This window comes from Acanthochromis polyacanthus, chromosome 9, assembly GCF_021347895.1.
Source record: "Acanthochromis polyacanthus isolate Apoly-LR-REF ecotype Palm Island chromosome 9, KAUST_Apoly_ChrSc, whole genome shotgun sequence".
Classification (NCBI taxonomy): Eukaryota; Metazoa; Chordata; class Actinopteri; family Pomacentridae; genus Acanthochromis; species Acanthochromis polyacanthus.
In genome coordinates, this window is record NC_067121.1 from 26,339,807 (window position 1) to 26,362,195 (window position 22,389).

The following is a 22,389-nucleotide window of genomic DNA, read 5'->3' on the forward strand; positions in this document are numbered from 1 at the left end:
TTCACTTTCTATTTGGGGGTTGGACGCTGCAGAGACACTTGGATTGTTGTCAGCTCCGGTCAAGTAGTCTACTCATTTCAAAGAGCGCTGGGGTCAGAGGTTAAGTTGTCTCCAGTGTGTTGCTGCTTGACTGACACTCCACTCCAAAGCAAACCCTTTGGCTTTTTCACTCACTGTGTCTTACAAGTTGAGCACTTGTTAAAAAAAAAAAAAGTTTGCAGAGGGCAAAGAAAATAGTGAAATGCGATCTTGCCTTGATCTTATCTCGCTGGACACACAAACTGAGCACAAACGAAGGCAAACAAACATGCTAGAACACAAATAAAACAATACGTAAAAAAAAAAAAACACAGTAAAGCACAAAAATTACACATTTCATTTAATGCTTTCTCATTCACACACATTGTAAAAGCTTGTTTTAGACGTACAGCATGAATGACACGGACAGCTGCATATCTGATCCTTAAACCTCCAGAGGAAAGAGGAGGGGGGAAAAAATGACAGGGAATGATAAAAATGCGATATCTGTAACCTTTTGAGGAGTCTGCCAACTGGGCGAACAGTGTTTTCGTTTCTCTTTGACAGTGAGAGCCAAAAGCCGTCTGAACCTTGTACAGCCATGTCAGTGACTGATGTCCCAGTGTGTCTGTGAGCTGCTGTGCTTATATAATTTACAGCAGCTCTGCTTTAGTCATTAAGGGGTGTGAAGGAGCCACCAGGGAGCAGGAATTTGTCCAAAAGGCGTGTTTATGAAAGGGGATATATTTATGATTTAGTGCCCCAGGAGTGTGTGTGTGTGTGCGCGTGAGGTGAGCTGCAGCACACAGAGAGCGGGTATTGTCGCAATACTGCTCATCTGGATTTAGATAAAAAGTAAGAAAAAAACAAAGAAAGGAAACCACAGTCCCTTCAAGGCTTCCAGCCAGCACTACTCTGAGAAACTTTGAGCAGAAATCAAAAAGAAGCCTTCAGATTTTGTTAACATCTCCCATTTTCTGTTCTTTTACTTGGCTTTCTGTTGCGTTCAGTATGATTCTGGGAGATTAATATCAAAGCCCTTGTTTATTTCTTATTTTGTTTGGCTTAAGTTAGTCAAATTTAAACACCAAATTCACAAATAAACATCTGCCACATTTACGTTTTTACATGTATCCCACAAATGACACCAAATTCAAAGTCACAACTTTCTGCTTTTCACATAGTTTATTATAAATAGTAAATAGTGCTATATTATACACAAAACCTTTTACAACAAAATCATTTCACGCCATTGTAAATGAAAATTACACAAGAGGAAAAAAAAACGTGAATAATGAACATTGTGTAAGACTTACTTGAGCACCGATGAGCGCTGATACAAGATGTACAGAAGAGACACTGGAACAACACTAAATAAATAAGAAACGGAACTAATATTTGCAAGTTCCTGACCAAAAACTAATTTAACACATGCAAAATAATAATAAAAAATTAACTGTCAAACTGAATAATGTATTCACTGGCAGAGAATTTTTTGGCTTAATGACATCATGACTATGTTTGCTATTATTCGTCGCTTGATGATTTCCCCTGATTGATCAATGAGAACAACCCAAAATTAATGACATTAAAAAGAGAGAGCTCGTTATTGAGGGCATAATCAGGGAGAGTTGATCCATGTTCATTTACATTACATGAGGTATGAATGTATTGCACTTTCTTTGGGTTGCAGCGGATTCGCCGACTCCACTTGGCTTCAGTTTTATGCTCCGTCGCTGGTTTTCAGGATGTAGTCGCATTTTAGTCTTATGCAAGAGTCACATCCATCTACAGCTGATATCACCGCCCTCAGACACTGTAATAAATACATTTTTTGAAGAGCATTGGGGCTGAGGGCAACACATTATCACCATCCAGCCAGTGGGGGCACAGAAGCACCGGAGGGCTAATAAAGTCCACCCCAACTTGCATCTCTGCCGCTTATTACAAAAATCAAATACAAGGTCTTGAATGTATTTACTCCCCATTTCCCCACCCGGTCCCCCTTTCTCTCCTCCTCTTGAAGCGTGGACGACGAACTGCGCTTGGTCCTCGGAGCATGACGTGACGCACAAGCAAAGCGAGTGTCAGGTAACGGGAGAGGCTGCGCCTTTGGTCCTAATTATTCCAGTCAACCCCCTTCATCGCCATCGCTACACCTCCATCTCAAGCTGAAGGAGAACACCTCGACCCCCTTCACCTCCCCCTCATCCCATGTCCTGCCGTCCTCAGGGATGAGGAAGTTGGCAGAGGCAGCGGGTGGTGGTGTTCTCCAGGGATGAACATCAGAGTGGCTGGGCGAGTCTCTTGTTCAGGCCATGCTGGGCTTCATATAATGAAAGGCACCTGAGAGGGACATGGGAAGAGAGGCGGGTTAAAGCTTTGTTGTGCGTGTTTTATTCATTGTACATGTGAAAGGTCTGATCACAAAAAATAGAAAGTTAAATGAGAAGTGTGATGTAGTGAAGGATTGTAGATGACAGAAGGAAGTGTTTAAGAGTAGGTGAGAACAGGTGAGAATGGAAACTGGGCTCCGAGGTTAAATAATAAAACTTTAAAAACTGGTAAAGAGCTTTGAGGAATATCTCCGGACATTCTTTGAACTTGCCGTGGTTGGTAAAAGTGCCCTGAGACTGAGCTTTAACCTGGATCTCTGGCACTGCTTCACTGATCAATAACAACTCTAAATCTGACCTCCAGTGTTACACATGGTTCTAATCCAGGCCTGCCAAGGGCCATAATCGCCCCCTGTTAAAGAGCCCCTTACCCTGCTTTAATGCACATACACATACATGTCTACACACGCGCATTTCACCAAATCCCCAAAAGCTACATGTGGGTCTCTCCCAGGACTGGCTAAATTAATGACATCAAGATGTTGCCACTGATGGGCCAGTCAACATGTGGTAGTGCACCTCAGATCAGCTTCAGCAGCACCCGCGCATCCCCCTCCCTCCTGTCAAACACGCTTTGGGAAGTTGCTCCTTTCATTTGGGCGGCTGTCTTCGTTACACAGGGGTCGTTACATGGGTAGGTGAGCTGTAGCGAGGATTTGATGGGCGAGCTCATCACACAGGGTCATGAAAGGACAGTCGAGTGAAAATGTGTGTGCTGGGATAAGCATCGGGGCCACGTGGATGTAGTCCGATGATGGTAATGTAAACTGAGGTAACCTGGCCACGAGCGCTCGCTAACTTAAATGTGATTTCAGCACAGCGGGGTGATTTGAGAAGGTCACTCATCAGAGAGGTCTGAGCCATAAACATGGGTTGCGAGTTAGAAAATCTAAACTAAATTACACAAGGGTAATAGGAGGATATAACCCCTCTTTAAAAAAAATCCCTAAATCAGTTGAGATGTCAGTATGAGTCAGAATGAAAAGCACACACTTCAAAATGAGAGGAAAGATACCTTGCTCTGACTGTACTGTCCGTACTGGTAGGAGGGGTGGTGTTCGACGGCGTAAGCTGGGGAAGTGTAAGAAGGTGGGCAGTAAGACTGGGTGCTTGGCAGGGCGGGCATACTGGTCAGGCCTGGTAGAGCCTCCAGGCGCTGGGAACCATGACAGCTAGCAGCCATGCCTCCGTTGGGCTCCAGGCTTCCGGTGAGTGGGGAGAGGGCGAAGTCGCTCTGGGACTGGTGCGGTACTCCACCTGGGTTCAATAGACCCATCACCTGAAGGGATGCAAAGAGGAAAAGTGGGTGGTTAGAACGGAATAGAACTGAATTCAATTGAAAAGATTTCCTGCTTGCACAATGTAAAGCCAATTTATACACTCTTTGTTAAATATATATATATATACTATACATATAAATAAATCCGATGCTACAACATTCACCCATCTTTTCCACTCCACTCAGGTGGGCTAAAGTGTGTTCCTTCTCTTTGTTCACTGTCAGAAATACATTATTACTGGCTTCCCTCACACATGTGGTTCTCTTTACTCTCTTTGACTGACTGGGGAGCTGACAGTGGCTAAAGAGTTCAATCCTTCAGCACACAAGTGGTTTCTGCCGCTGTCATATTTATGGAAGTAGTTGAAGGAATAGACTTTTTTATCATGTTCCTCTTTGTCATTACAATTGTGGACATGGAGCATTTTGTTACAAATGGAATAAACGAAAAAGAAGCTGCATACAATTGGTCAGTGCTTTGAAATATAGAAGAATGCCATGTGTTTAAAGGGAAATTTAAGAAAGCCAAAGCAAATTTGTTAGTTATATCTCTTTCAGTCTTTAACTCTTTTACTGTCTTGCTCTCTCTCGCTTTCTCTTGATGCCCGAAAATCACCGTGTCCTTGTGAGGCCAGGGTAAAGAGGCCAAAGGGTACGTGGGAATGAGGAGCAGTGTGTGTGTGTGTGTGTGTGTGTGTGTGTGTGTGTGAGTTACCTCTCCTACGTGTGGAGTCGTGTATGTAACGGTAGGCGTGTGTGTGTGTGTGCATGTGCAGTGAGCGTTTTTCGTTCTGATGTCAGGACTGCAGGGGTATCGGTGATACATTGTGAACAGCTGCACAAAGGGTTTGCGTGAGAAGTGAAGTGAAGTCATGAAAATGTCGAAGAAATGGAGTCAAAGAGAGAACAAGAGTTACAGTCCGTGTTGGACAAAACGGAGCTAAAGCCAAAAGCAAAACCAAAAACCCTCTAAAGAAAAAGGCAAAGAATAAGTGAATAATGTTAAAAAAGAAAAAGGGCCTCTCCAACTGACAGCCAGCTGCCACACGCATATGTACATCCAGAGAGGCACCTCAGGTGTATTTAATATATGTACTTTACAGTCGCTCTGTCAGAGTGGTCTGACCTCAGACATCTGACAAAGACCGGACTGTGACCAACAACCAAACCATTCTTTCTCTTACTACTGACAGTTTGTTGTTTGTGCATCATAAACTGTAGAATACATAAGGCTCTTACATTCAGAATCTATTGTTATTTGGATGTTTTGATAATTAAATACAAAATATCTTAATTTTTATTCATGTAAATAAAAAAATTCAGTCACCAATTAATATGCAAAAAACTTTGGATAAAAAAAATGTTTTTAAAATAAATCATTCAATTAAAAATAATCATTTATAAACAGCAATTTTCTAGTGGCTTCATTCGAATATTTTTTTTCCTCTGGTCCATTGCTCCCTACAGAATATGACATACTGTACACAGGGCTGGAGTTTGAATGTGCAAACATTAGATTGTGTGGTATGTGCATGCCTGTGTCGGGTCTGTGTCTGATCTACGTGCTCATACGTTCATGCACTTTCTGTCTGCAACTGAAACAGCAGCAGTTCCCGATGGTGTGTCTGTTTTGAGGTTGTTCCGGAGATTAGGTCTCAGGGGGGTGCAAATCCTGGCCGCTTGCTTCCTTGGTGAGAAAGGATTGCTTTGGTATGCACCAGATCAGCAGTGAGACGCCGCCAGAGACGGGAAAATCATTGGCCTGACTGCTGCTCTCAATGCAAAGCAAACTGCTCAGACGAGAATATCACCGATCTGAAGTAAACCTTATCCACATCAAAACTCCACGGTGCTCTAATGTGACCATATCTGGAGTTAAATGAATCTCCTGATGGATACACAGTAGTAGGAAGAGTAGAGTAGCTTGTAGAGACAAATTTGGAGTTCAGATAACCAAATAATTCCTGGGAGGATTTCACACAAATTCGACAAAGCTATGAAGCTCAAAACTGTAGATGTAGAGTTCTCTATGTGCGAAGAGGTCTTCGTGTATTAACTATCAATGTCATAGAATTTAATCAGTTCTCATTTCCTCTCCCTTATTAAGTGAAAATCAGGAAATTAATTCTATCCTCATCTGAAATAGAGAAAGGTATCTTGCAATATACATTCAAACAGCTGCAATGAATACATAAATTAAAACAAATTAGCCAACAAAGTGAGTCGTTTGCATAAATTACACACTTTGTTATAAGGGAATAGATTACTTCATTCCAATCAATTAAGACACTGGAACATTCAGTGATTGCAATTCCAGACTGAGAAAACATTTAAGTCACCCCGTCCGATTTGCAAGAGGAGTTGTCCATTCTGTACAGAGCTGCCCACTAAGGTTAATGTTGAAACCATCCATGAGGCCACAGCACCTTTGGCCTCTTTTGTGGAGTCAAAGTCCCTCAGTGACCCTATGTGTGTGTGTGAATACACACTACAACCATGCACTGAGTTACAGAAAGGCAGCCACTGGCATGTTTGCACATCAGTTGCTTTAACAAAGTAATTATCTGAAGGACAAATGAGTTGGTTAGGTTGGCTTGGATTAAAAACGTGCACCATAGACACTCCTGTATAAAATGCAAATGTTTTAAGAGTATGTGGCTTGTTACGGAGGAGGTAATAACTAATTCTGGTCCATAACTGAAGCTCATTTATCAAAGCAGTCAATTATAGCTTCAGCCACAATGGTGCCACCTACTTCTCACTGACCGTGCACCCGGGAAGCCACAACAAAGCTCTTCTTTTTCTCCAATATATACATCCTCAGGCATTCACATAGTAACAAACCTGCCCAAGGCACTTTTTATCTGTGCCTGACAGGAGTCTGAGATTCTCTCTCATGGGAATTAGTACCCAGCATGCATTGCATGTGGGCTGGCCACCCTTTGTGGCGGTTAAAAGCTCGTTTTACGCCTGTTAGTCCATCTTCTGGGCTGGTAGGGAGCCACTGATGGACACTGATGACTGTGTAATCGACCATAATTGTCTTTTCAGTTTTGATTTGTGTCACCGTCCGACATCCATACATTCTTCCTCATGTCTGGTCCTTTCTGCCTCTCCAAAGACTGACGTTTGCCACATTTGAAATTCATCAAACTATCCGTCAGAATAAACAAAAATGAAAAGCTACCGAGTTCTTTAGCCTAACAAGGTCTCATCAATGTCATCACAAAGGCACCTCCTAGGTCACACAGAGCAGTGTGTGTGTTTGTGTGTATCATTATCCAAACATATGGTGCATTTCGTAAGCCCAATGAAGAAATACTGGCCTCCTGCTTCCTTGTACGATGTGTGTGGATAGGTGTGTGCATGGAGTTTCTGTGTAAGTACACATATCATACATGGTACATATTTGTTTCTTCATGTATTTCTCTTGTGTATTTCAGTATAGGATGCGTTGGCTAACCTGTGGTGAGAGACTGTTGCTGATGGTCGGGTTGACAGTGTTACTGTGTCCTGTCGGCGCCACAAAGCTGTCCGAGTATCCTGAGAAGCCGTGTCGTCCAGAAGACAGGCAGTATGCGGAGCTTCCATCCTGGGAAGCTGCCGACGAGCTGAGCCCACTCTGGTGTACGGAGGTGGGTGGGAGAGGCTGCGGTCGGTGGACTGTACTGGGCTGCTCGGAGGCTGCAAAGAAAAAACATTCCACCTAAAACCCCATGTTTTTTACATTAACAAAAACACTTTGCTGCCCTTCTATACCAGATAATATCAGATTTCATGTCATCAAAATTGCAAAATCAACACTCACTTTTGACATTTTTAAGCAACGAATGTAAAAGTGCATGTGGATGTGTTCGCTTGTGCTCACCTTGAGATATAGAAGTCGGAGGGTAGGGGCTGTCTGACAGCTGATAGGGCTGCAGGCCTGGCATAGCCGATGGAGGGAAACCACCAGGGATAAGGTGGTTGAACGCCATCAGTTGATTAGCTCCTGCTTGCTTCCTCCACCGGGCTCTTCTGTTGCTAAACCACACCTGGGACAAGAACAGAGAAAAGTGTGACAGACATTTATTAATCCTCTATCTGTTTAGTCTGATAGTTTTCGATATTGGTATGTGTGCTTGGTGCTGGGTCAATAAAGAGGCCTCTCTGTCCCATTACATCTGAACGTATAGACCTTAACATCTGGAGATTGCAATAAAACCACAGACATTACATCTTTTTGTGCTACTGTATTCCGATAATAGCGTGGGGTTGTTATGGCGGCTAAACCCCATGCTAGTAAATCTAAATCAAGCTTCTATTTTAAGCTCTTCACAAAGCCCTTTTTTTCAGAAAGTCTGACAAAAATAAGAAGCCGTCTTTTGCACACAGTAGCTGCAGTGTGTCTGTATTTGTCTGCGCTTGTATATGTGGAGAGAAGGGGTCGGGCATGGGGTCGTGGGCCGCTGGGGGGAACACATGTCTAATGACTGTAAGGAATGTGTGGCAACATCCCAAGGCAATTTAACACCCACATGACACACATCCATGACAGGCTTGACACATTGCTGTGCTGTCGGGATTCCGTCTCTGGGACTTTGAGGTCGAATCGTGTCTGTGTGGGCTTCTAACCTGAACTCGAGCCTCCGTCAGCTTGGCCCGCTGAGCCAGTTCCTCTCGTGTATAGATGTCGGGGTAGTGTGTGCGTTCAAAGGCCCTCTCCAGCTCCTCCAGCTGCTCCGCTGTGAACGTAGTCCGACTGCGACGCTGCTTTCTCTTCAAAGGCAGGCCTGGCTCAGAATCTACGTCGGATCCCTCATCTGAGTGACTGGCTGGAAGTGCAAAACAAACACACTTCAACATACGGAGGACTCGGGGAAGTACAGAGAGAAACTTTGTAATAAATACTAAGCTGGGGTACAATAGTTGAATGCAGACAATAGATTATGCTGAGCACAACACATGGTGTAGAGCCACTTTAGATTGTGTCCTCTCCTGCTCTATAAACTCCTCAGTGGTTCCTAAGGGGATCAAAAGCCAGAGGCTGCTTGAACATGGATTAAAGAGGACTAGATCCCTCTGGGGCATCTATTCCCTGGGACACTGTGTCTCTCTCAGTCTTAGCCATGCTGTGCGCCATGTCGATAGGGTCCCATAGCGGAGGGCAGGCAGCCCGTTGCAGGTGCTTCTTAATCTGTTTGTTCAGTTGAGGGCAGGAGAGAGCGACCGGGTAACTGGGAGACAGCTATTGGGATCTAATTCAGCAGAAGAAGGGAATCAATGAAGGCTTGAGACGAGAAACAGAGGACCATTTCTGAATTTTGGGGGGAGGTTATCCATCTATTAAATAATGATTAGGCTCCACAAACTAGCGTGACAGCCTGCCATTGTCCCCCATTACATGTGTGCAATCCCCCATCTCTTTCTCAGTCATACGCACACTCACAAACATGCATCTGCTGCGTCTGGGCTGTAGGCTTTCACTCGGTGAATGTGGTCTATGACAATGTGTCAAACACAGATGGACACAAGACGCTGAGAGTTAGAATCCACTCCCAAATCCACCCTAGCAGGACCTCTTAAACCTCATGAGGAGGGTTCACTGCGTCTTTTTCGGCACTCAGACTATACCTCAAACACCTTCGATGTGAGACAGAAGAAATCAGGCACTCGTAAACAGAGAGACAGGTGTGAGCAACAGAAAAGCTTCGGAAGACTGAAGCTTGTCTGTTTCCCAAGACTGCTCATTCTGCTCAGTCTGCTCTCCAGATTTAAAGCTTTAATTAAAAAGTGCCAAGTCAGACATGGAGGGGGCACAGGGGTCTCCCCTTGCCTCTGGAGCCAAGCAGGAAATGTTTGTGCCGGTTGCCAGTGTGTGTCTGACCAGGCATTACACATGGATTTGGCCCCTGGGAATGCTGCTGTGCTAAGGACCGCCGGCACACACTAGATTCTGATGCTGAGAAGAGCTCTTTATTACATTTGAATCAAGGGCGCCACGCTGGCATATAGGCTCACTGAGGATTGGCTGGATGCTTCAATACTCCTGGAAAGTGCACTGTGAGTGTGGGCTGTGGTTTGTTTAGGTAAGGATGTGGCCTGAGACCAATTGGACCAAATTTATAATATAACAGGCATAAAAAGAAAAAGCCGTGCAGCCACAGACAGCCACACGGCATGAAATAAAACTTTGCCTGTAATTTTATCAGCACTGTTTGGATTATTAAGTGGAACTTCTATTATTTAAATCATAACAAAAAGGAGAGTAGTAGAAGAAGAAACAATCAGCAAGGTAATAGGCAATGCCATCAGCATTTTAATAATAAAGGAAGAGCAAAACAAATAAAATAAAAAAATCGGGAATGAATGAGAGTGTAAAAACTAAAAGATTCCTCAGAGAGGGAAGGCGAGCTCATAAAAACTCCTGAGAGGAGAAAGCTCACCAGTGGCACTGTAAGTCATGTTAACTACAGGGTTGTGGGTGGATCTCTCGTCCTTTGCCCCCTTTATTTCAATGTTTCCCTCTCTTTTCCCTCCCTGTTTTTATTATTAGCAACTACAGAGAAAACACTCCGTCACAGACTCTCCCTTAATGGCAAATGACAGTGTAGCTTTTGTCATCCTCTGGCTTGCTCTTTCTCTTTTTCTCTCTTCCTCTCTCACTCTCTGTCTTTTTTTTTTTTTTTTTTTGGAAGTGATGTGGCCAAGCCTTTGTATCTTAGCAGGGAAAAGCCTGTGGCAGGGCTCTATTGGACCGATTACCACGCTCCATCTGTAGGAGCCATCAGGGACGCCCGGGCCAGCATTCAGGGGCCTGTCACCTGCCCAGCAGGGGAGTTGGGGGGGAATGGGGGCTGAAGGATAAGATGGGGGCTGTAGAGCCAGGGGCTGAGTGGGGGAATGAAGAGTGGGAGGGAGAAGAGGGGGCACAAAGGGGTCCAGAGAAGGGCCACTGGGGGCTGTGAAGGGGCACAGCAGGGGAGCACCCCTTTATCCACTCCCTCCATGGCCTGAGGGGCACAAAGTTGGGGGATGGGAAGTTGAAGGGTTGACATGGAGAGGAGATGGGAAGCTGAAGGTACCTGAAGAAGATGCTGGGGTGCAGGGTGCCACGCTAAAGGAAAAGGGGTGCTGGCCATTCTTAAAAAATCCGATCTGTCCCTTCCTTCTCATCCATTCACCTCTCCTCTCTCTTTCTCTGTGCTCACCCGTCACCACATTGACATCTTTGACATTTTCAAAACAAGGTTCTTACGCTACTGTGGATCAGTTTTTAAGGCACGCTGATGCAGAAGCAAACTTGTTCCCACACATTCCCCGCAACAAACGACAGAAGAGGATACTAAACACACAAAGGGAGGCCTTGACCTCCTTACTTAAACACCCAAATCAAATTTTACGCTGCAGCTAAAGCACTGGGGAGCTGAAAATACTCCATCGCCACTCACAGTTTGTCTGTGTCTCTGACAAGAATCTTAATAGAAAGATAGATTATTATCCCTCAAGCGGAAATTGGGGCTGCTGAAGAATTACCCAGAAAATAGTTGTTTTTAAACAAAGTAAGATGTAGGATAATAAACTCAAAACAAGTTAGTTTCGATAGCAGAGAAGATACGATGGCGTTTAGCACCGTTTAGTGTGTTCAACAAGTGAATGCAACAGGTTCCTGCCCCAGATCAGAGACTCAGAAATACAATCAAGCAATGTATTTATAGACATTCATGTAGACATATTTTACACACTACAGCGCAGAAAGAATAGATCTAGGACCCACTATTCAGCATAAACAGAACCATTTATTGATCGAGAGAGGAGACTGACAGGCAGGGAAGATAAACTCCAGAGGGTCACAGATGTGAACTTGGGGAACGTCCAGTTCCATTAGCTTCACCTGCAGTAGGAGTGCCTCTAACAGGCCAAAAAAACCAAGCGAGGATTCCAACTGTGAGAATAAAGACGGCTCTTGTTTATTGCATAGACTACCTCGGCCAGGATTCGTCTTGCCAAGCATTCACTCCCCTCCTCCCGGCCCTTCAAGAGATGTTAATATGAAGAGACACACGCAGGCACACACAACCATGTCTGCGCTCACATGTGCATATAAATTCACATAGTTTGACATTGCAACAAAAAAAAGGGGGAAAAAAAGTGGCGAGAGATTTAAAAATAGATATTACAGAAAGGGGAAGATGTAAAAAAAATTGAGATAAGAGAGAAAGAATGAAAAGAAGGGAAAGAGACGAAGTGGCACAGAGAGTAAGAGAAAGCGAGGCAGAGCATATGGGGCAGTTTATAGCCTAGTCTTAGTAGGGGCTGGATAGCCCTTCCTCCAGGGGCTGTTAATAGAGAAGGTAATTGAGCTGGTGACATGTGTTCGTAACACAAAACAAAGGGCAGAAGAGACAAATGAACTAGCTATTTGCCCAGGGAAGTAGATCTGGCCCTTTCAGGCCACAGAACACAGTGCGAGTGGGCCACTGAATAAAACACTGGCATGCTACATAGAGCCAGAGCGAGCAGATGCACCGGAGGAAAAGAATAGTTAACTGACAGCTTATGGGCTCAGCTGGGGTTAACAGTTAAGGGAAAAATGGGAGTGAGTGGGCTGCTCACTTGACTTGCTAAAAAGCCCCCAGGAACCCGCAGCTGCCTGGGAAAGGGAGGCGGGAGGAGCTGGAAGGGGGGGCAGATAGAGAGAAAGAGAGAGGGAGATGATGATGTGATGGACAGAAAAAAATGCAGTGAATAAGCGCAGGAGGTTGGCACTTAACGGACAAAGAAATAGCTGGCGATATGAAGTTGAAAGATGTATCTCTGTCTAATATCGGTGCAGTGACAAAAAGCCACAAATGGCCCCGCATGGCTATTATGTGTGCCCAGTGTGCGGTGGTTATTATTTAGTTCCACTGCGGTGCAGTTAGGTGACAGTTTCACGGTGGCATTTCCACCCTCAGGGCAGGGACAAAGCGTCTGCACAGAGCCCACGCAGGGCTGCAGCAACAGGCCAGTCTGCCGCACGTTCCAGTCAAAACGGAGACTAACCAGCACATCAGCTCTGCCTCGTTTAGGCGAGACAGACAAGCAAACCAATCACCTCATTCAGAAAACGGTTTTCAAATCCCAGCAAACACCTACGGAAGCCTCCACACTGTAAAATGAAACTTATCTAATCAACACTGATTTCTTGGCCTGACATCCTGACATAAGTTTGTCAGTTGACATCTTTTCCCAAACATTATCGTAACCTCCTTCTCCTGGGGCCTGATAGTTTTAACAGTCAAGTGACCCTAGGTTAGCCCCTGACCTTTTCACTGCGACTGCACAGCTCTGCGGTGAAGTCAGCCTCACCACTGACCCTGCAGCACAACTTCACAGACACACAACAGAGAGAGAAACCATCATCACATTCTTTTTTGACTCTGCAAATTAATGGAGCATTTTTTGGTTGTTTTTATAACCACTGCTTGGAAATTTTTAATTCTGTTGTAGTTTTTTTTTTAAATGCATTAAATGAATGCTGTAAATTAGAATGCCTATATGTTTTAAACCTCTTATATACAAAAAGTATGCTCCTTTTTTGGGTTGATTTCTTTGTTCAGAGAGGAAAAAAGACATTAATCAAAACAGCAACAGAGTTGTGCTGGCGTGTCCATAATGTGCAATGTGCTGGACGAAAGAAGCTCCACAAAAACTGAGGCTAAACAAAGTTAAGTGATTGACAACGCTGTCTGGCTTTACTCAATTAACTATCCCATTGTGCTCCTCTTTGCAGAGTCCCCTCGCCCCCGACCCTTTTCTCTTCGCACTCCTTTATCCTCCCCATCACAGAGTTTTGCTTGGCTAATACTTCCAAGGAAATAGAGAGCTCTTTTTCTACTGGGGCTCCTCTCCTTGACCTTCTATTGCTCGTAGCTTCTCTTTCAGTCACTCCACAGTGTCTCTGGGGTTAGTGGGGAGAATGTGGAGAGTACATCAGCGCCGAGGGGCCGGCTCAGGGCAGGACCCCAGCCCATTACTTCAAAGTTGGCCCGCATTCATTAATTGTCCTTTGAATTAATATTGGAGGATCACAATGTGGGTGCCAACAGAGAAAGAGGCTTTAATGAAGCATAGAGTCTGCATTCAGTTGCAGATCAGTTAGTGTGGATTTTTTCCTTTCTTTTTGGAGAAAGAGAAACCCTTGAGAATCACGCCGACAGAACGCGAAAGTGTTGAGCATCTATATTTGAGAAGAAGAGTAGATCTATCTATCTATCTATCTATCTGTCTATCTATCTGTCAGAGTTCCTAGGGAAGTAATACATTGTGGTTTTCACTTGTTTTTCCCAGCAGTCCACGGGGATAAACAGGCATTACAAGCACTATTAACACAGGAAAGCGCAGAGTGAGGCCCACATATAAATTTCTCCATTATCCAGCCCTGAGAGCAAAATGGAAATGTGGCTGTAGCAGACATTCCTCTGGTTGCATTGAGGCCTTCTGTCTCCTGTCTCCTCTAAACCTCCAGTCACAAGTTCTAGAAAATCAACATCTATCTCAGTGTTTACAGTTACGGGTTATTTGCTTTGCTGCTCACATGTCTTTGCTCCCTGTGCATGGAAAAAAAGTATGTGTTTTTATTCTTAGATGTCTCATGAGAATATAAGTTATGAAACTTGGAAATTGGATTAGACGGCTTGGATGTGGGGGTTACGTGTTGAAGTTTGTTATTGTCATAATTTCTCGTTTGAACTGGATGTATCTTACGCACACATTTTGACTGCTTTAAAATTTGGTACACTGAAAAAACACAAATACGACCTTCCTGCTCTAGTTACTTTCCAAATTTCCCTCATTCTAACTCCATGCCAAAATCACAGGGAGCCAGTAACTCAGTTTATTTACACAAACAAAGTCCTACTCAGCTCCTTTGACAAAAGCAGCTAAATCTTTCATGTTTTGTCAGCACTTGATTCCTCCTGTCCCTCTGGCTATTTGCCTGCCTCTGGACAATAGAGGCAGGAGAATGGCAGCAGATTGTTGGAATGCACCTCAATGAAACCAATTATTACATGTTGACTGCGTTCACCATGGCAGATTTGAAAGAACTGGGCTCATTCAGTTTGGCACCGCAGGACTCCCTTTAAAGAAAAGTTATCCCTTTGACTGTTTGTATTTCTGAGCTTTCTTTTTCTTCTTCTTCTTTCTGCCTTTCACCCCCACTGCCATAAATGGATCCTGCAAGAGTGGCTACTCCTCTTTCACGACTCTGGTTACTTTAATTAGTTAAATGAGGCTAAAGGCTAAAGTGATAACAGTAATAAATAAAGGAAAGGGTCCCATCAGTTAATCCACTCCCACTCGTTGAAAGAACAAAATCTTGGCACCGTTGCACAGTTTTCTAATAAAAATTACACCAAACATACCGAGTTGTGCACATTCTTGCTTTTTCTGCCAATGTGGTAAATGTCACAAATAATTCTTTCAAACTGCTGCTCAGCCATGCGTGTTGTTTAAACTACTGGAGTGAATTCTACCTCCGTAACTCAACAGTTAAAGAAAATGGAAACAACTTAACATCACATCCATCCCGGCGAATATCCTCTTCCCACAATGTTCCAGCCCGATGCTAATGCCATGCAGACTTGGGGCTGCCCGGTATACTTTATCCCACAAACCTTAGCAGTCCTTTTCCCAGACAAATAAATCTAAATGAGTCAGCTTTGATCTTAGCACTTAAGGAAAGCCAACAATAGTGGTAGAGGAGAAAGGGGCAGAGAGCAACAGGCCTCCCTCCACCACAACAATAGCCTCTGCAAACACCTACTTAATCAATATTTGGCCAGAAGACACTCTCTCAGTCCCCAAACCACCCTTTTCACATTCTAATGAAGTGCTATAAAAGAGAAAAACAACAACTACTTCCACAAAGAGACACAAGAATGAAATAGTGATGTTCTGTATATGAATGGGGGAAAGTGCTTTGGAGCTGTTTGCATGTAGGATGTCAACAATTTGAAGTAAAATAGCAAGTTTTATTTGTTTTTCTTCCAAAACAATAATATAATCTTACATTTTTAATTTGAGACATATAATTAAAATTTGTATCAAAACATTTTTAATGGAGTTACATGAAATAAACACATTAAAGTTGAGCTTAATAAACTGATCAACTTGTTCAAAATGACCAACAAATCATCCAAACTTATTTATTACTCTACTTCCAATCAATCAGCTGCACAAATAAGTAATTAAATACATAAGTTATTAATTAAATACGTTTTTAAAATGACTTTTAGAAGTTGAAGAAGTCAGCAGCCTTGTCAATACTGGGGATGTCTCGGCTGCTAAAGGCAGAGGGAAGTGCCCACAGACACTGCATTAAATGTGTGCGCCCTAGGCGGAAAGGAAAGGGGCGGACTTTGTCTGAGATGAAAGTGGTGAGAAATAAAAGGTTTGGATTTAATCTAGTGAAGAGAAGGGTTTCCCTGCGCTCACTGGCTGAAGGCGTCATGCTCGCTGCGCAAAGACAAAAAGCTGCGAGAAGAGCTCCGTGCGCAAAAGTAACGGAACCGTTCGATTTGACTGCAGCCTGGCTTGAATTTAACACATTTCAGGCTTTTAAAAAAATTCTGGAGCCTTTACCAGCTGTTTAATGTGTTAACTTCATATTGATTTTAGAGGTACGGTCTCTTAAAAGTGAAATTTAAACAGATCCACAACCATGAAGGAAAAAATGTACGCGTCCTTACAGGATGGAAGAAAACCTCAGCACTGTTTCTAAAGCTCCGCTCATCAATAATTAACTCTAGACTGCATTATGTCTCCAACGGCAACCTTCCCTTTTGCAGCAGACCCCAACAGGTCGTAAATCAACAGGTGTTTGCCTGAAGTCTGAGCTTTTATTCTTCTTGTTTTAGCGTATCTATTTTTTTCTTCTCCGCGACAAACTGTAAACAGTGAGGAAAGTCTCCAAAGTGGCACTTTTTCTGAGCAGTCTATAAACCAGGACGCACTGGGCCTTTCGGTGTCCCTGAATAATTCATCGCTCATTGCGGGTTCATAATGTCTTCTCCGGGCCTTTTGTCAGCGCAGTTTTTTCTCCCTTTCTTTCCCTATTTTGAAAGGCCCTGGCATCTTTTTGTACACCACTGAGCCGCTCACTGGAGTTTGGCTTTTGTGCGCGTCAAACTGAGGTGTGAGTCTCAATGGACTCTCCATGCTTTGTCCCCTGAAGTTCATCCTCAAGTGTCCGATTAAGTGTAAAAAAAAAAAAAAAAGTTTCTCAGGCTTGGAAGTTAGACAAATGTTTGATTTAATAAAAGCTCTCGGCATATTTGTTAAATGTCTCGGGTCTGAGCGCATGCGTAAACGCTTGATGTTTATAGGCCAATAAACTTTTACGCACGTCTGTTAAATTCAGTTTTATTTATGTCACACAGTAACAAAAAGACAGAGATTGTTTCACAAACTATTGGCAAGAGCTTTTAATAATATTATTATTAATTATTAATTATTATTATTATTGTGTCTTTTGCTGACAGAAAATAGAACTCTGGAATCCGGAATTAAGCCACAAATGAAACAACTGATTCACATCCAGACCATTTTTTCGGCTCTTTAGGGACACAACAAGGTGAAATAGAAATAATAATATTTATCTTGAACTTACATCTGTCTCCCAGAATGCCATCGATGCTGTGTTTGGTCCGTGGTTCGTTTTCCTCCATGGCCCTCTTCACCACTTCGTCCTCCTCATCTTCATCATCACCAACTCCGCCGAATTTCGAGCGCATAATGCGGCTGATGGCGCTCACTGAGAGAGAAGGAGAAATGTAGAATATTCAATTACCTATTTAATTAATATTATAAAAGACACCGAACAAGCTGCAAAAAAAAACTCATTTACAAAAATCCTTAAGAAAAAATGTTAATTGCAAATATTTCCCCCCTATTTTGTCTAATTATAAAAGTTTGTAAGGACTACAAGCCAATCATTTTTATATTTCTTTGCATATTTCTTGGTAATTTTAACATTTCAAACTTTTGCCCACCTGACGGGACGTTGTTTCTGTCGCAGATCCCATCTTTCAGTAGTTTGTCCCTGATTTCCCAGCTGAACATGCCCGGGTTTTCTCTCTTGTACTCCTCGATTTTCTTGTCCACCTCTGGAGAAGCGGTTTGCTTTGGAGGAGAGAGGGAGAGACAATTTATTAAATTCAAGAAATATTTTTTTGAAGACCTAAAAAAAATTACATTTTAGATTTAGGATGAAAATGCAACACAATAATTAAAAAGGGCTGTTGGGGTTACAGAAGAAAGTATCGTTTTTTCATTTTTTTTTATTTTAGTTTGGCTCCATGTGATTAATTTTTATTTATTTATTTAAAGCTTATTTAGCCTCTGAGTTTCAACTGGAGCTGAGGTTTGCCCATTTTGGATTACACCTGAAGAAAATAAGTTGCACGCAAAGAAAATTCTTTTTTACGCACCTGACTCTTTTCTGGAGAAGAGCAAAACAAAACAAAACAAAACAAAAAATCAGATCTGTGTGAATTTCTTAAACACTCCATCTCTCACCTTTGGCTTGCTGCCTCCGATGGCTCCGGGCCTGATGGAGCCGGTCTCCTGGTACCGGCACAGGATTTTGGAGACGCAGCCGTGGGACACCCGGAGCTGCCGGGAGATGACGCACGGCCGGACACCGTGGTGGGCCATCTCCACGATTTTATGACGGATGTGGTTGGGGAGAGGTCTGCCGTTTATGAAGACACCACCGAGCTGGTTGACCCGACCCTGCCCTAACGGAGTGGACACTGGACAGCGTGGGACTGAGTTTAGTTGGTGAAATACTCAGAAATTGGACACTAAACAAAGCGTGTTTTGATTTTAAAATGTATGGATTTGTAGTGACGACAAACAACTCACAATTTGATCAGTCTAGTGTAGGAGAAGGGAGCTGAAAAACTCTTAAAGTGCACTTAAATATATATATATATATTTATAAATGTAAGTAATGCAAAGTTGCCATATTTAAATTACATGTATACCAATATAAATATTGAAATGCAACTCTGTTTCATTTGTAAAGCAATCAGTGCAGCTCTGCTCCCCTTTTGTTTAGAAGAAGAAATGATTTCTAATAGCCTACAACAACACAGATTATTTATTAATATTACTTTGTTTAAAACTTTCATAAATTGACCTAAACTTCAACTTCTGCTGAAGTTATTTCAAAGTTTCCTCCAAACAGCGAGCAGCAGACTAGTGTCCTACCTTCCAGAGAGTATCCTCCCCGCGGGTAGTTCTGGTGAGGAGTCGGTCTCATCATTCTCGGTAAACCTCCTGCCAGTGCTGTCATGATTCCTGACTTTCTGTCAGGGAACTCTGTAAACAAAGCTGCCTTGTGCGTGTCGCGTTTAATTCCACAGAATACCCTATGTTAACTTCGGCTGAGTTACTTTCGGTCGCTCTCTCTACTGTCTCCTTCCTCCTCGAGTAACAGGTTGTCTTCGGCCGGACCGACCGGAGTCCGTCATAGAGCTGCTGGGTTCTGTCGGCGTGGGCTCAGAGAGTTTGAATCAAAGTGCGGGTTTCTAACAGTCCTCTGAGGATTGAGAAGATGCTCTGAGAGGATGGATGGAAGTCAAACATTTTATCTGTGGTCGCTGTCCCCTCTGACTCCGCGCTGAGCGTTCTGATTGGTCAGATACCCGGACGTTCGGGGGCAAGAGGAGCTCTGTGATTGGACAGCAGAGGCTCCTTCTGTTTGGATTGACCTCACGAGGTCAGCTTGTCATGTCACAAGCTTCTGTGTATCAAAACTTCCCACAAAGAGCACAGCTTCTCCTAAAAATGATTTTATAAATGCATCCGATAGACAGTCACTGCCCTGCATCTGCTGAGATATGAGTAGTGCTCCTCATTATTGATGCTGGCCTGCAGTGAACAGTGCAGGTAGATTACACATTTGTACAACTAAACACTGCACAACTAATAAATGTAAACAAAGAACAGAAAATAAACAGAAAGCGAGGTGCAGTGATGTAGGTTATATACAAAAACACAAAATCCATCTGATAGCTGATCCAAGAGGACCGCAGTTATGCAGACTGTGGTATACTTTCCAGGTATACACACACACACACACACACACACACACACACACACACACACACACACACACACACACACACACACAACTGATGATTCAAAAAAAGTTACAATTCCATGACTTACAATATATAAAAATAAAAAATAACACAAATAATTTTTAATTTATAAATGCTACCAGCTATTGTATTTGTTAGTTGTTTTTAACATTACTCATTTTTGCAACCATTTACTTTAATTTGACACAATTTTGTATTTATGCATGTATATTATTATTATTGTTGTTATTAATCTAAGTGGGAATTAAATGGAGTAGAAGCCAGTACTGCAGCGAATTAGCTATTAGTTCACTGCACTTTATAATATCGCATGGATGCCATGGTGTCTGCAGTGAAAACTTTTTCATGTTTTTTTTTTTTCTGATCAGTTTTTCGCCATTTTTTTTTCTCGGTATTTTCAATTGTGCATTAAAAACACGAAATGTGGCAGCGCCGCATTTCTATTCAAGGGCAGATGGAAATATTACACGCAAATGAGACAGCTATTTCGGCTCAGACAATGGAGGTCAGGAGAGGAATACGACGTGGATTCTGGGGATTCTCAGCCCACGCAAAAAGCCCTGCACGCTCACAGTTGCACTAATTGAACAATAGGTGCTGCGCGGCCCCGTGGACCAGCCACACGGCGGTGTAACACATCCGTGCAAATGGTCGATTATAGACACACACAACCACATGAGGAATCACTTGACTTTTCCGAAGCTTGCAGAGTTGTGATAATTATAATAATTAGGCGTGTTTAATAGACCGATACATTTTTTCCCCCTTTTCCCTCAGGAATAGGAGTAAATAGTGAGTGATTCAGCTCAGAGGCCGATCTGCATTCCGTGAATGACTGCTTGGTCCTGACCTCCAGCTATAAGGCAAACTTATGCATCATCAGGACTGAGGGTTAATCCATTGATCAGCATCAGATCCGTCAATACTTGTTGATCATTAGTGTCAAAACATAACAATGATTCGGGAAAGAGGATTGTCACAACCTGTGGGACAAAACAATGAATCAGCAAAGCCAGCTGTGAGACAAAGTGTTGTTTGCTCCAAAGTTAAAAGGAAAAAAAACACCAAATTTAAATGGGGCACAGAGGTAGTAAGATTTTCTTTCCTTGTTTTACTGTTTAAAAATGACAATTTTATAGCAGAAAGGTGTCATTTTTCTGCCCCTTTCACTGCAGTATCACACAGCATGTGGCTCTCTATATTTTTATTCCCCCTATAAGACTGTGCAGAGAAAAAAAATGATGCAGTGCACACAGAACATGTGGAAACATTATATGTCCATAAAAGCATGGATGGGGGGGCAGATAGAAAGTTATTATACTAAAGTTTGACTATCATGAAAAGGATATTGGATCTACCGTGTCAAATCAATTAGAGGGGTAAGCTGAGTCAGAAATGTGCGGTGATGGTGAACAAAATGCATCAAAAATAAAGAACAAAATGGCCCCGAAAAGAAATAGCATGTTGCATTTACGAGGCGTACGCACAGAGTAAGCCATGGGGCTTTCCAGGCTGTATTTCGGAATCATACACATTAACGAAACACAATAATGTGCTATGTCTCCACTGAAGATAAAGTTAGTCTAATAGCCTAAGAAGCCAAAGGTGGGTTTGATCTTGGCTGTGGCCAAGCAGCGATAAGGCCCCATACTGCACCAGGCTCAGGTCTGTGTGGACTACTAGAAAAATCTCCTTTCTCTGCAGCTCACTCACAATGAGCATTAACACGGTATCACATAAAATATACAACTGACAGACATTTAGAGGCAATCAAGTCCTCACGGTGATCATCTAAACATGAGGGAGTGAAAATGCTGAACTAAAAAGCTTCCTCAGTGAACAAGCACACTATAACCGTAGCGGGGGGGGGGGGGGGGGGGGGGGGGGGCAACACAGCTCTGGCTTACTGTGACAAGCAGAGTGATAGATACCTTAATAACCCTAATTTGGATTATTCATTGGCTTTATTTAGCGGTTTAAGTTTGCTAAACTAACAGGTGGCAGTAAAACAGCATGTGCTCAAGCCTTATTCAGAGAATCATGCCTCTGCTGTGTGAGGAAATTTGAAATTATATGCTACAATATCAGGTCCTGTATGACAAAGCTTGCTTTTTTTCTTCCAATATTTTAAAAGTCACATTTGGAAATAGTTCTGTCACTTTTTTATGCGGACACATTTTCTAAATTAAGCAGTGAAGAGTGTAAATACTGCACTGATTGTGATTCCATTCACATAGTCTTCATTAAACAGACTTTTCTTTTATTATTCTTGCATAAATGCCATAAAGAAAATACTTATATGTATGCATTTTCTGTTTTATTTTAACATATTAAGCTGCAATGCAATACACTCTATGTTTTATGTTAACACTGGTTAGGCCTTGAGAATCATAAGGAAAACCAGTGTGGCTACACTGACTCTGATTTTATTATTATATGCAATAAATCATCAGTTATATTTGATGTTTTCTCTGTTTCTATATTAACCTCAAGGAGTCCATTGAAAGCAATTTAAAAGAACTTTGCATCACAAAGCCTACAGAGCAGACACTGTTTGAAAAAG

General features: G+C 42.7%; 1 protein-coding gene across 1 annotated transcript; it reads right to left on the reverse strand.

Annotated features, from left to right (window-relative positions):
* Positions 1-1,184: 1,184 nt before the first annotated feature.
* LOC110963277 (paired box protein Pax-3-like) lies at positions 1,185-21,669 on the reverse strand. The gene is made up of 9 exons (XM_022211562.2): positions 18,931-21,669; positions 18,235-18,470; positions 17,709-17,838; positions 17,327-17,470; positions 8,308-8,507; positions 7,562-7,727; positions 7,157-7,377; positions 3,430-3,693; positions 1,185-2,364 (listed from the first exon to the last, which is right to left on the reverse strand). Exons 1-9 carry the CDS (start codon positions 19,013-19,015, stop codon positions 2,347-2,349), a joined length of 1,464 nt encoding a protein of 487 aa, XP_022067254.1. The 5' UTR covers positions 19,016-21,669; the 3' UTR covers positions 1,185-2,346.
* Positions 21,670-22,389: the final 720 nt, after the last annotated feature.

Bases quoted from the DNA above. Each gene is read 5' to 3' on its own strand.
- LOC110963277 (XM_022211562.2), bottom strand. From the start codon at position 19,015: ATGACAGCACTGGCAGGAGGTTTACCGAGAATGATGAGACCGACTCCT. The intron at 17,471-17,708 runs GTGGGCAAAAGT...CTTCTCTCTCAG, and splicing joins CAGAAACAACGTCCCGTCAG to TGAGCGCCATCAGCCGCATT. The intron at 3,694-7,156 runs GTTAGCCAACGC...GCATCCCTTCAG, and splicing joins GCAACAGTCTCTCACCACAG to GTGATGGGTCTATTGAACCC.